Consider the following 15,186-nt stretch of genomic DNA (forward strand, 5'->3'; position numbering starts at 1 on the left):
ACAAATCAGTAAGAGTCCAGAAGAACCTTCAAGAATATTTAATTCGGAAAATGTTAATGGTTTAGAGAACCTGACTGAAAGAAAACAGCTGGGCAGAGTTCAAGGTTTTAAATTAAAAACAATCTAACAAGGTCTATGGGGATAACTCTTTGAGCCATATTTTGGAGACCAGATTCATTTCTACCAAGTAAAAGTAATAGCAGTCTAAGCTAAAAAGGAAATTCCTCACAACTGAGGTAGTTACTAAATATCAGCACATTTTCCAAGTTCTCACAAGGCAGCTTAGCTATTTACAATCTATTTTTCCTCATATATAAATGGAGTGCCTTTTCAATTTTATGTATTCTGTAATTTGTTTAAAAAAACCAAAAAAACAAACACTTATACACACCGGCCAGAATATGCCTATTTTATTAACATCATGCTTTAATAAATAACTGGCTACTTCTAATAAAATTAAGCCTCTGTTTACAACAGCCCCCAATATTCTATTTTGACCCTTCTGCAGATTTTGGTGTAAAAAGTTGAATGAAATGTAGACCCTGAGCTATCAAGTAATTATGTTTCAATATAAAAATAGAGAATTACTCTTACAACTGAAGATTGAACAGTAACACAAACAACCTCTCTGTGGGTTTTAGCTTCTGTAGAGTTGGTCGGGATCTTAATGGCTGGCTGAAGCAGGAAGAGACTTGCAGAATTTTGCTCTTTCAGAAGACTTTTGGGAACTTCTTTTAAAGTGATTTGTTACATTCTCAGAGTTTTATGAGCTGTCATTTGGTAAAGACATAGGAAAAGGTTTATAAGGGGCCAAGGCAGTTGTTGGTCTTTGGCCTGGGACAACAGGTATGGCCTTTGCCACTTCACCCATGTGGCTGAGGGTCACTACTAAGATGTAATCATCTAGGCTTTACCTACTCCTCCTTCCCCCAAAATCAACACAAGAAAAAAAATCTGGATAGCCATTTCTCCCCCAAAGCAGGCTTCTTGGCTGATATGGGCAGTACACAGCTGCAAACCACTGCAAATCCTATGCTTTACTGATCACAGGGGCTGGATAAGAAAAAGACTCAAGTAAGACACCTTAAACTCTATTTAAAAATAATAATAAAAAAGAAACACCTTGGATTCCAAGAACAAATGCAAATGCACATGCAAGGACAAAAATTTTGCTCATGTGTTGACAGCTAATCCCTGAGCCCAGTCTGCACCCTAATCCTGGCTAGCTCCCAGGCGGCTCCTGGCTATGGCTGGCTTTGAAATCTGGACCACTGTAACAAGGGGGACCAAATAAGATGGTTGGTCTCTTACTGCTATCATTGGGATAAAAATTCAAAGAGGGTCAGTGAGGACATGAAAACTAGCACACAGTGGCTGGCTAACTTGCCTGGTTTAAAACAACGAGAATAACAAACCCAAACCCAAGTGTGAACATGTGATAACTGGGACATCCTGGATTGCCTTTCGTCTTTCAAAGGAGACTACATCAGAGGAGAATCGTTGTCTAAATGAGTTACATTGTAAGTGTAAGACGGTTCAAGAAATGGACCTGTGGGTGATTTTAGCGTAGGCAATTCAACTCAACCCAAATAGGTAGTCTGCAGTCTCTTCTGGTCGCCAAATATAAATGCACTATAGCCTTCTTGTTGCATTGATGCTTGAATACAATCTGACAAGTGGCTCAGCAGCCTACTCGTGCCTTCACATTCTGTCCTAACTTAATAATAATAATAACAAAAACCAAAATCACCTCCACTTCTCTCCAGACAAGGCAACTAAAATAACAGGGATAAATGGAAATTTTACTGCTTGTTGGGCTTTTTCTTTTAATAAGATAGCATGATAAATAAAACCTGCTTCTGTACAGCTATTTAATATTTCAGAAATACGTACATGTTACATGCCAAGAAAGGACCCTGGTTTTCTTGTAAGAAACAAGGTGAGATCATAATTTGGGGGGAAAAAAAACCCACAAACAAAATGAGGAAAAAACAAACAAACAATAGAGTGATAAAATCACAAATGCACAACTAACTACAGTTCTGTACCTACACTGTTAGCCACGTTTAACATGATTCTGGGTAAGCGGGAACCAATTGAACGTACAAGTCCCTTCCCCCACCCCCCCCAAACCGAATGAAAAAAACAAAGTCAGCGTTTTGGAAACCAGTGGCCACATAGTAAAAACTGTACATCGTTGTCCATTCATTGAAAAAGCAAAGTCACTAGGATGGTATTAAAAGTGATAACTGATGCCTTTTAACTTTTTGATGATGAACACTTTTTCTCAACATTTGAGAATTATCTCCACTCTCTCTGCATAACCAGGAACAAGATGCACAAGACAGTGAGGAGGTATGACTGGGCCCCAGGTCGGGCACCAGCATTGTCGGCTTTATCATTGGCAGTCTTCCCAGCATGGTTGGTGGCATTGTACTCAAACTCTGAAGGACACTGCTGATACTCACATCCACTTCCACTTCCTTCTCCACTACTTTCATCACCTGTTTTTAAAAGATGGGACAGAGATTTCATTCCACTTGTTCTTATCATAAGGCATACAGGAACAAATGTATACTTTAAAACTGCAAATGCTTACTGATATCAAAGAAGTCCACGTCATTCCCATTGTAAGCGTTCTTCATTTTGCTAGTCATAACCCGAAGAGCCATGATTTGACGTAGAATCAGTATGTCTGGTTTGCTGGTGTCAACCTGGACCTCTGGGTTATTGCCCTGGTTGGCTAAGCCATTTCCTGTCACTGCAAACAGGTATCTGAATGAAATCAGAAATGACCTCAATAAGATAATTGGTAAAGCAAAAAGAGAAAGACCATAAACACTTCTGCTAGATTCTACTACTTCCACTGGGCACAGTTAAATGGACCTTCTTCAATTCCTAATGAAGTCTAATGGAGCTGGATATCTACCCCAACACTTCTACTGCAAAGCCCACCTAGAAGCCTCTCTATGAAACAGAGCAAGACCCCCCTAATGTATTTTTTAGGATTTCTAAAATATAAAGTCCATTTGCATTGTAACGGCCCAGAGTAAGGAGTAAGTCTTCAGACTTTGGTTATAATAATGACTAACATAGACTATGAGTGAGGGCCATTTGACTTCTAAAACTCTCACTTAAAAAAAAAAAGGTTTTTATTTTAATATGTAAAATGTTTTGTAGACTAGAAACTGCTGGTTGTGAGCTCAGACTCCAGGCTGAACAGTTCCAGACACCTGAAGAGGAATTTGATTATCTAAGGCCTCACCAATCAAGAATGCCCACGAGCTAATCATGCCCTCTTGAACCAATCACTGAACTGATCATGCGCCTGGCACCTCTGCCCCTAATTTTGCCCTTAAAAACGCATGTGGGGAACATCTCAGGGAGACCAGGTCTTTTCAGCATGAGCTGCCTGCTCTCCTTGCTTTGCGTTTTGCAATAAAGCTGTACCTTCCTTCATCACACCAGGTGCCTATGGCTTGGTTTTATAGCGCTTGGGTGAGAGAACCTGATTTGAGTTCGGTAACATCTATGTGAATGCTACCTACACCTACTGTGAACTGCTTCATGATACCTTGACAATTGAGAGAAACCTCTAAAGGTCACAGCCAGGCGCCTAGGAAGGAAGACCTGCAAATCCATTCAATGAAGGCTAGCTAACCTGCTTTTGCCTTTTCCATTCCAGCAGTCATCCTCATTGCCATTTCCTGCAGCCATCCTCTCATCATTGCAAACGTTGCTAGGAAGAGAAGACCAGAACTTCTTGGCCTGTTTCAGTTTTTCTTTGACATCAGTTACCTAATTAATAAATGGAAAAGAAAGAACTGTATAAAACAATACAAAGCTGCCTGCAGATAGGCATTTGGATCATTTCTAAAATATCTCTACAGGGATACACAATTCATTTTTTACTTTAATCAGAAGAGAAAGATGCAGATCTGATTTATATAGCAGTCTCCTCTGATTCATGGTTTCATTTTCTGCAGTTTCAGTTACCCCACAGTCAATCAAAGTCCAAAATTAGGTGAGTACAGTACAGTAAGGTATTATAAGAAAAAGGGAGTCACATCATTTTTACTGTAGTATATTGTTATAATTGTCATATCATAGTATTAGTCATCACTAACAATGTCTTCCTATGCCTAATTTATAAATTAAACTTTATCACAGGTATATGTGTATAGGGGGAAAAACACAGCATAGAAGGGGTTTGGTATTATCCACGGTTTCAGGCATTCACTGAGGACTTGGAACATATCCCCATGGATAAGGGGACACTACTATACTTAATATTTAACATTTTGTTTTGTCGCTCACGCTGGAGCACATGTGCATGCCCGTGCATGAGTGAGAGATCAAGAGAGAGAGAAAAAGAGGGAGGCACCCTCCACAGGATCAGGCCATGCCACAATCTCCTTTCTCCAGTCCTCCACCCCATTGGATCTTGGGCACATGTGTACACGTCTGATATGTTTCGGCCTGACTGGGCCAGGGATCTGAACCATGGTTGCCAAGTATGATTTGACTTCTCTTGAGCAGAGACACTCTTGAGCTGGACTACAGAGCCAGCCCTACTAAGGCACCTAGAAACAGAAAAGAATGACTCACAGGAATGTATAGTTAAAATGCAAACTCTGAAGGAGTTGCCTAGATCTGTTGGTTGGCCATTCTAGCTGTTCATTATCATTACAATCTGAGGCCCACCAAGATCTGTGCCCTAAAGGCATAGTAATTAAGACTCAAGGTCTTTTATAATCAAGATGAAGAGGATAAATTATCCACCCCTGTGAAGCTTTAAGGTACTGCTCTTCCTCCTCACCCACCTGTCTCCTCAGGCTCCCTCCTCTGCATTCCCTCCTACTAGTGTACTAGTGTTCTGGAACATTTTTGCATCATATGGTTATGTACAGGCATATATTCCCTTACTCTTCTCCCATCCTATCATGTGCTATACATCACCTAATGTTAGTAAGCCTGGACCATATGCTTCTCCCGTCTTTGCTGGGTTCTCTGAAACTCCCTGTGCCAAGCATAATGACGGCTAATAAATACATGATGAAAATAAAGAGCAGTTTTTGACAAGACTTGTTCCATCATATTTCCTTGACTCTGTAGACAGAAATGAGAGAGGCTGGGCTGGCCCCATAGTGCTCTGGATAAGCCCTAGGCATAGAAAGTCGGATCCCACCTGGTTGAGTATAGCTCAAATACCAGCCCCATCAACTTGACAAAAACACACCTGGCACAGGCGTGGCCAAAATCTTGACCAGATAGATAAGTGGAGGAAAAGGAATTTTAGCACAGCCATGATCCACTGAGAGGGGGATTCTCTTGCCCTCTCTCTCTCACCTCTGGCAATTAAAAAAAAAATTCGGGAGGGGGGGGACAAGGCCTGGTGGTTAATGGAGACATTTCTTATATGGTAGACTGGGCAGTTTGAGTCTTGACCCCAGAAGCTTGAAACTCATGATAAGTGGGTGTGCGTGTGTGCCCCAAATCCCAACAGGATGGAGAAATGGAGAAGGGACTGTGGCGTGACCATACCCTACTGGGTGGGGGGGCTTTCTCCCTCTACCTCTGTTTATCTGTTTAGTACACAGACCCTCTAGCAATTAAAAAAACAAGCTTTTTAAAAATTATTTTTTAAAAAGAAATAAGTGGGGTAGATTTACTGACATCCATATGCGATGTGCTTGAAAAGTCACACCTGAAAGACACACAGTTGTAAACCTTCCAACTAAAATTCATTTTGAGCAAATGTTTTCAGTTCTAACTCATTAAACAGGACCATTCCTGCCCAAGTCTCACCAGTCGATCCAAACTAGTGCCAGCCGCTGTGGTTGGGCGTTCCTCAGGGTGATGTGGTCTGAAGCGAGCACTGAAGGCACTTTCAGAGATGGAACGAGAAATTCGTCCAGCTGGGAGGGGTTTAGGGGGTCCACATCCCTGGAAAACCTGCATCGGAGTAAGTGTGGTCATATTAGAGAAGTTACATTGCAAGCCCACGCATACTTCTAGTTCTTTCCAGCATCCTGCCTTCGTTACCTTCTGAGACACTTGCACACTATTATCCTGCATGTTCATAATAGCATCAGAAATCTTCACATCGATGGGATCCATGACTGATTCAATGTTGAAGGGACCCTCTAGCCTCTCTGCAACCATCAGCATAGCATCTGATAGAAGGTGTAGGGAGGAACAACACAAAAAAGTAAATCATTAGTCTGGGCTTGGATAATCAGTGTGATTATTTTACTGTCTTTGTTTCCTGCGTAGGGTCAGGAGGAGGAGGAGGCAGGCCTCATCAGTAATTCATGTTTTGATATCTGTTTCTGTTACACCAAATTGCGTTTATAGTCACTGCGTATCACCTGCTCTCTAAAGTGTGAAATAGCCAGATGAACGTTTTGTTGTACGGCAGGGAAACCCAATCAGCAATCTTCCATTATACTGATTATTCATGTGTCAGCGTCTGTCACTGTAAGGCTCGGAGCTAGCTCTCGGCTGACAGATCGAAGGCTGGAAGTAGAATAACACATTATGCCCGTTTTCCCAGAGACTTCTGTAGGATCTTTTCATTTCCATTTCCAAGAGTCAAAAACATAAATCAGTTAAAATCCTGGCATACCCAATTTTTTCTTTCTTTCTTTCTTTTTAAATGACACCCTTCAGATCCTTGAGTGCACAGCTGGAAAATACAAATGAAAGTGTTTCTAGGAATTCTAATGACTTTGCAAATAGGGAAACTTTGAATAATGCATACTGTTTTAAGATAAACTTCCCATGTCAAATACAAGGGCCTTAATTTAAAATCAAACATGGACCTCCTTTTATTTGAGTGAAAAGATGACACAAGACAGTACACAAAAATCATGTGTTCATCGTGTGTATCTTCCCCGATTCTTCTAGACTTTGGAAAGGTAAGCACTGAATCCTTTAAAATACTCTGTACTTTTTTTTCTTGCCATACGTGTCTGTCAAAATTATGAGGCTCAGCCTTTTTTGTCTGCTACCTATTGTACAAGATTAGAAAAACTTAAAAACGAAATACAAAAATGAGAAAAAGCGTGCTTCAGAATGACAAGCGGTGAACTTTCCAACTTATTCTTTCCCCTTTATACTCTAGTGCGTAATGCCAGGTCTGCAGAGTCAGACTCATGTTATCCACTGCCTTCAGGTAGTCTAAGGATAGTTACTGGAAAGAAGGGCAACTTTTCCAGAAGTTTGTGTGTCTTTCTCAAAGAATACAACTGCAGCCCCAGCTGAGCTTCTACCTAAGCTTTCTAGTGGAAAGAAATTTAAGCATCAGCATATCAATGAAACCAAATTTGGTCATCAACCTTTCACCTTCAACCTAGAACAAATTCTACCCAACATTTTAAAGCATGGGGTCATTTCTCTAAACTACAATTCCGATGTCACAAACCACAAATAGATTTCCGTGCAATGCAATTTTTTTAAAGTAATAACAAATGAAGTTTCAGATTGTATTGTGGTAAGCGCCAATAAAGTGACGCTTCTAACCTCTAAGTAAAGGCTGACAGCATGAATATACCATTGTACTAGAGGAGAGAAAAAATGCTTTTGATGTGCTAGCAAAAGGAGACTTTTGTAAACAAGTGGAGCACAACTTAAATGTGTTCATCATTGTCAAAGCATCAGGGCTGCCACGTACAGAAAGTGCATTCCTTCGTAAGTCCAGAAGAAATCGCTTGCTCCAAATAAAAATATTATGAATAGACAGATAATAAACGTCCAAAATGCAGAGGTTTAAACACCCCCAAAAAAAAAAAAAACCCACAGTGCATTTGTAACTACTTATTCCCCTAGTGGCGAGGAAAGGCCAGATCACTAATGTGTTTGTGAAAGACTGAAAGGAAACATAAACCCCAATTCTTCTGGCTGTTTGGTGTCTTTGTAAACTCTGAGCCGGCCGGCCATACACAAGGGCCTGGGAATGGAGAGCGAAGCCGGGCCTTTGTTGGGGCCGGTGCCATGGCGTTGCGTGTTGCGCGGCTGAAGAATGCGACTGAGGATGCATTCTGCCTGCGGCCCACGGCCCAGGAGCCAAAGCTGCCAGCTATCAAGCAGCTCTTCCGTAAATAGCAGCCAGCCCTGATAAGAAGCCCCCAAGAAACCCAAAGATGGTTGGTTTGGCGTTTGAGTTTTCTCCTGGCTGGTATTGGCCACATTCTCATTTGTAGCTCCTCTCGCCTGCCAGGAACCAGTCGATGTCCCCACCAGCAGTCCCAATCCTAAACTGCCCCGGTAGCAACATGTGACATTAATCGGGCTGGTTGTAAGTCAAATGAATGTAAACACAGCGACAGTATGTGACGGAGAACAAGTTGTGCCTAAGGATAATTTATGATTCTCTAGAAACTCTTTTTCCCCCCCTTTTCTTTCCTGTGTGTGCGTGTGGAGGACGGGGGAGAACATGTTTGGCTTATTTTTCAAATTGAAGGATGCACATAACCAGCCTCTTATAAAGCAGGTTCCAAGGTGTTTCCATTGTTTGGATCCATCCTGATAAATGTCAGCAAGATTTCCAGTATGTGCTAAGGGGTCACAATTCAGGGCAACACACAGAGGCAGCAAAGGAGGACAGGGAGGGCCTGGCAGCAGGACGGCAGATTTGAAAACCCCTCCATAGTCTCTACAAGGGTCTAGTCCAACTGCATGATTTCAGCGCTCAGGACACTGGCATTGACTGGCCCCCCACCCCGCCCCTCAGCAACAAAGCATCCCCTTCTCACTGTGGAAAGCAATTCCTTTTGCATTGTGCCGCCTATAATCAGAAACCCACATCTTCAGCCTCACGACCTGACTGGAAGAACAAAAGGCAGCTTCCCGACTTAACCCCAAGATCTGATTTAAAGAAGGGGGGAAAAAAGCCCTTGACCATTCATTAACTGCAGTCATTTAAAGGGGAAAGAAAAATTCCTTGCAAAGGAAAGGAGAAAAAAAAAAAAAAGGACAAGGGGAAAAAAAGAATTTACAGCAGAGGCATGTAAATTGGGGCTGAATTCTACAACCTCAGAGCAGATTAATTAAGCCCTTGTGAAAAATTCATGAAAAAGCACTGGAGATTAATAATGTCTATTACTCCTGGCCTTTTATATCAGCTTATTAAAAATAAAGAATAGTACACCCATTAAAAATGAAGTTTAGATACAATTATATGCCTTATCCCACCAAAAAGTATCATTTAAAATAACTGGGGAAAATTGATTCAGAAACCCTATCAATTTCCACTTCGGTTTAATTTTGTTTCTTCAAAGATACCACATGCAATTTTTTTAAATACACAATAACAGCAGCAGCAGCAATTGAAGTTCTCCTTGTTTTAGGGGAACTAGTTGAAAACATAAATTAAGCAAGCCAGAGTATGTTTTTCATTTGATATGGACCTCCAAACTCGGAATACATACATAAGAGAATTTGTATTTTAAAACAAGGCTATGAGAACTTTAGTTTCTGTTGAACACATTAGAGTAATAAACTAGTGCAAGGGACATGGTCATTTGCATTTAATTTTTGATGCCATCTGTAGAAAAGTTAGCAAAATTGTATCACTGTTACCACACATTTTTGTATTCTATGGCAAATTCTATTCCTTTGCCCAGAGAAAGTGAAAAGGCTTACCAACTTTCTTTTAAAACTCAGTTTAGCAAAAGTAGATTGCAAATTTGGCATTTGGGTGTGGGGATGAGGGTAGAATTAAAAAGAGAGAGAGAAAAAGAAAAGAAAAAAAAAACACCTTTCAATCTAGAAATGCCATGAGCGTCTCCTTCCATGAGAAATATTTTGAAGGAACAATTTCTCCCATGGCTTTATTCTGGCCATGATGTGCCATTTGTGTCTTTGCTGGTCTTATGCCTTCCCTTTCATGGGATTCTGCTTTTCTGTGTGTAGAAGATTTTTTTCAGTTCTTCTACTTTGAGCTATTTAGGCTACAATTGTGCTGAAGTGCTTAATATTCACATCTTTTTTTTTTCTTGTGTCAGTGTTCTCAAGAATCTGTTGGAGCCAATTTATTGATGCACTTTCAAACAGAGTTAATATGGTAATTAGCTCTCATGCAGACTAAAAAGCATTCCCCAACTCCAATCCACCCCCACCCCAAAAACAAGCCAGCAAATTGCATGCATGTTCCCATGATGGGGACAAATAAGTGAAAAATAGGTGCTTATAAAGACACTCAAATTCTGCAATTATGCAAATGTGACTGGGGGTGGGAAAATGTGAGTTTGTTTTTGTGAGCTGTTAGTTTGCGTGTGTGCGCTCCATTAACAGCCTCAGGTCTTTCCGAACCAGTCACTGCTGTTTCAGGACTAATATATGTGCTGAGTAGGTATCAAGGTGGCCTAAGACTGGACATTAAACTTACACTTATTTTGTCCTTTCGCAAAATTCATAATTAAGTCTCTTAGAAACTAGCCACTTCCCTTACATTACTATTTAAGTTCCAATAATGGTTCTGAAGGTGGAAGGTATAGGAGAAATAGTTATCTCTTCAATTACCAGGGCAAAAGTCCTTCCGGTTTCAGAGCAGTCTGTTATTACCAAACTTCTCAAGAAACAAAATCTCTAAATTTCCACAATCGGATATTACCTGAAGCAAATAACAAAACAAGGGGTCCTCTAAATGACAACAGAAAACCAGAATGAAAATACAAGTCCAGGGACCAGCAGTTGGCATAATGGCTATATCACTGGACTCCCATGTAGTCAACCGTGGTTTGAGTCCCAATCAGATCGGCGGCTTAAACTCACACCAGGTGCGTGAGCATGCGTGCCCAAGATCCCGAGAGGAGAACGGAGGAGAAGGGATTGCGGCATGGCCATCCCTCTTAGGGGGGAGGTGAATTCTCGCTTTCAGTCTCTGTCTCTCTCTTTCTAGCGAGCGCATGCGCCCTATAGCAAAACCTTTCCAAAAAAAAGAAAAAAAAAATACAAGTCCAGGGGCCTATAGGTGGCGTAGTGGTGAAAGTGCTGGACTCCCACATGGCCAACCACAGTTTGAGTCCTGGACCTGGTAGCTTACTTTTTCACGTTCTCTCCCTCCCTCCTTCCCTGTGTCTTTCTCTGGTAAGCACACGTGTCCTACAGCAAATGGAAAAATAATGATGATAATAATGATTAATAAAATTAAATACTTCTTTTTAAAAATTAAAGTATGAGTTCATTTTGGTGCCCAAGTTTTGAAAATCTAGGCATACTTTTTTCATAATGTGCATGTTCCATGAACTTTTTGTTTGAAGACTCTCGGATAACTATTTATCTAGTTTGCAGAAGACTCAATTGCCGTGTAACAGACAATGCACTTTAAAAGCCACCTTCACAGCTCTATGAGGGCTGTACTGCAGCATTTACATGGAAAAAAGCCTATGATGCATAACTAAAACTAACCTTTGGGGGGAAAATATCAGAAAGGCACTTTCTTGATATGAATAGTTGGTAGTCACTGTGTCTAATGTTGTTAGAAACGCCACCCTTTGTTCGAGAGAACATTTGCTTAGAGTAATATTTTTATTATACTCAAGGTACAAGCTGTGAGCATAGTCAGGAAGGAACCTGGCAAACACTAACCTACAGTAAAATGAGCAGAACTGTCAGAGCTGGCAATGACAACATTCCTTGTGCCAGAAGTGGAGGTATCTCCAGCAACACGAATACACTGACCATTTGCTCACCTATGAAATTGTTCCACTCAAAATCGAGATCGCCCTGGTTGGCCAAACAGCCTCTCATGATGTTTGAGCAGTAGTTGTAACACGGCTTCACAGTTACAAGGCCTCGGCAGTGGGAGCAGTAGATCATCTTCAGAAGGGCCTGAGTACACTGGGCTGTGGGGTTTACCTAATAAGTGAGAAGAAGAAGAAGAAGGAAAAAAAAAAAAAAAAGACAGCAGTGGTGAGGCTAAAACAGGTCCAGAGATGACAAGTCTATCATGTTGACACAATGTTTGGCCACAAACTTTTTAATCATGAGTTGTAAGAGGTCACAATTAGCAGACTGGTCTTCCTCCTGAAGAGGTACATTAGATCAAGATTACATAAAGGGAAGGTATGTGCTGGGAGAGGGAGGTGAGGAAGAGGATCGCATGACCTTAAACAATCGAACTGCGTACATGTCCCACCTTGTAAACACCCTTCCTCCCAGGTCCAGTCTCTCCTTCACATAAATTGCTGGAGTATTTCAAAATCCCCTTACAGATACCTTGGCAGGCTCAGCTATGTGAGGCTACTCTCACCTGCCCACCACGCATTGCTCCACCGTGGCAGCTACCATCATTGGGACTGTGCCGACTGGAACACCAGCGTGCCTTCTCAAACACACCGACTACAACGCTGCACTTTGACCCTTAACTTCACAACCAAGATTTAGAAGGGCACCTACTGTGTGCTCTGTTTTATGCCAAGACCTGTGCAGATGGCAAAAGGAATATATTCTATAGTACCTCTAACCTTGAGGGTACAGGAAGGCCTTCCAAGATTTCAGAGCAGTAAAGCACAGAGCACTCAGTAAACATGAGGGAAGAGATGGAACCTCAGTTAAATTTTGGAGATGGGCCTGGATTAAAGCGGTCACATGAAGGGACAGCATTCCAGGTAGAGATGACGAAATGAACAAAAGCTATCAGAGAGTGTACCAGGCATATCTTGATGTTTCAGAATGGATTGAAAAATTGTGGGAAGGCTGGATGCATAGGTGTGTGTGTGTGTGTGTGTGTGTGTGTGTGTAGCCAGAATTTAGAAGGCCTTGAACTAAGACACCATATGGCAGGACGTGGGGAAGGGTTTCAGGTACAAAGTTCATGGGAGGAAGAAGTGGCAATGGTGAAAATACTGAAATCAAAATGGGCTGGCCATCCTTTGGGGGTGAAAAATGGAACTGTTTCATCATTTTAGTTTTATGAAGTAAAACGTTCTGGGTATAACAGCCGATTCCATCCTGTCATTCATTGCCATCAGTGCTTAAAAAGGATCACGGCTAGGTATCACACACTGGCATCTAAATAAAAGTTCCTGTCTTGTCATCTCTGTGCCCCACCTTCCGCTCCTCTTTTGGAGTCAGTATCAGGGGATTAGTGCATTCCTCTCTATCAGTAGCAACCAGTTCCGCAAACACAGACTTTTGGAAGCAGATACCACCCTGGGGAACAGACACGGGGATGCAGGGCAGCCCTGCAATGCACTTCACCTGCTCGGCCGTGTTACTCTGGATACCACTTATCCACAGTGCCCTTAGAACAGGAACGGGGGATTAGTAATGTCAGGAGAAAATCCGAACCTGGCAGGCTCCTGGCTGATGTGTGAGTGCCCACACACCTTTTTACCCCAAATAGAACTCTAGCCAAAAAGAGGGAAAAAAGATGCAACAAGATGGGGATTATATACACTAAAGTCAACATTCCCTACAAAGAATGAGGATTTTTGCACAGTTTTAACCAGTGCCAAATGTTTTCCTAGGGGCTAAGTTAGTCTTTTTAAAACTATGTATTCATGTACAGTAAAATCTTGGCTAACCGATGCCCCGGATGAATGGCCGTTCAAGATAGCTAGATTTTCTGGACAGTTAAAAGTTTGTTCCTTTCAAGTCACAGATTGCTAGGACTTTAGTACTTGCCCACTTCTCATTTTATGAATGAGCAAACAGGTCCACAGTGAGTAGGTGACCCAAGAACTGTTGGACCATAGAAGTTACAAGACTTGGAAGGGGCCTTACAAATCACCAAGTGCTGCCTTCACATTTAAAAGATAAGAGGGGGCCAGAAGACGGCATAGCCGGCATAGTCGTTATGTTGCTACACTCCCACATGGCTGACTGCAGTTTGAGTCCCAGACTTGATGGCTTGAAACTCATGCCAGGTGAATGTGGATGCATGCCCAAGATCCCAGCAGAAGAATGGAGAAGAAGGAATTGGAAGGAAATTGTGGTGTGGTCATGCCTCTGGGGGTAATTTATTTTGTCTCTCACTATCTCTCTCTCTCTCTCTGTACAGCGAGCACACATACCCTAAGGCAAAAAACCTCTACAAAAGGACCAGCAGATGGCATAATGGTTATGTTGCTGGGCTCCCACGTAGTCAACCACAGTTCGGGGCCCAGACTCAGCAGCTTAAAACTCATGACAGGCCCATGTGCATGCATGCCCAAAATTCTGAGAGGAAATGGAATTGAGACATGGCCATCCCACCTGAGGGGGTGACTTCTCACTTTCTGTCTCTTTGTCTCTTGGCAAGCAAACATGCCCTATAGCAAAAATCTCTCTGAAGAAGAGATAAGATAACTGAAGCCAAAGAGATTGAGCAACTTCTGACAGTCACCCTGCTACATTAGATTACTGCACCTTAAATATTTGTGATCAAAAGATTTCCCAGATGTATCATGTTTCCTTCCCTTCTTAAGTAGAAGATAGGCAGCTCTGATTTTTAGACACTGGTTATATTCTTTTTTATTTTTAGTTGGTATCCACATTGGTTGAGTCTGCAAAATGGCTAGTTTCAGAGAAGTAAAAAGGTATGTACAAGTAAATGAAAAATTACAGAACAGCATTTGGCATTTATTGAATATTACTCTTAAGAGACAGTGTCCTAGGAAAGAGGAAATGTAAAAAGCCAAAGTATCAGCATATCATCACTAAGCACCTACTATGTGCCAGAGATTATTCTGGGATGTATGTTTAGATATCAAGTAAAGTAAGAATTTCGATGTTAGAATATGGACTCTGGGGACCAACAGGTAGTGTGGTGGTTAAGGCACTGGACACTCCAACATGGCCAATCACGGTTGCAGTCCTGGACCTGGTGGCTTGCTCGCTCTCTCTCTCTGAGTGTGTGTGTGTGTGTGTGTGTGTGTGTGTGTGTGTGTGTATATATCTCTCTTCGGTCAAATTAAAATAAATGAATGAGTAACTAAAGTTAAATAAATAATTCTTAACAATGACAACAACAACAAACAAAAATATGGACTCTGTTCTACAAAACATAAAGAATTCCAAAGTGGTACAAGTCTTTCAGAAATGAGAAAACATTTTTTTGGAAAGGTTTTTGCTATAGGGCACGTGCACTCACCAGAAAGACAGAGACAGAGAGACGGAAAACGAGAAATCACTCCCCAGGGGAGGGGGTGACCATGCCACAATCCCTTCTCCTCCATTCTCCTCTTGGGATCTTGGGCA

The 15,186-nt window shown here is 41.6% G+C and overlaps 1 protein-coding gene across 1 annotated transcript in view; it reads right to left on the minus strand.

The window, feature by feature from the left end:
• Positions 1 to 395: 395 nt before the first annotated feature.
• GPC4 (glypican 4) overlaps positions 396 to 15,186 on the minus strand; it is a gene marked incomplete at its 5' end in the record, with an annotated part of 49,222 nt that continues 34,431 nt past the window's right edge. Inside the window, 6 exon segments of the mRNA XM_006171442.2 lie at positions 396 to 2,504; positions 2,600 to 2,775; positions 3,662 to 3,798; positions 5,809 to 5,955; positions 6,046 to 6,176; positions 11,697 to 11,862. Of these exon segments, the coding sequence (XP_006171504.2) occupies positions 2,302 to 2,504; positions 2,600 to 2,775; positions 3,662 to 3,798; positions 5,809 to 5,955; positions 6,046 to 6,176; positions 11,697 to 11,862 (960 nt within the window).

The sequence above is a fragment of the Tupaia chinensis genome, unplaced genomic scaffold, assembly GCF_000334495.1.
Source record: "Tupaia chinensis unplaced genomic scaffold, TupChi_1.0 Scaffold149560_1, whole genome shotgun sequence".
NCBI lineage: Eukaryota > Metazoa > Chordata > Mammalia > Scandentia > Tupaiidae > Tupaia > Tupaia belangeri.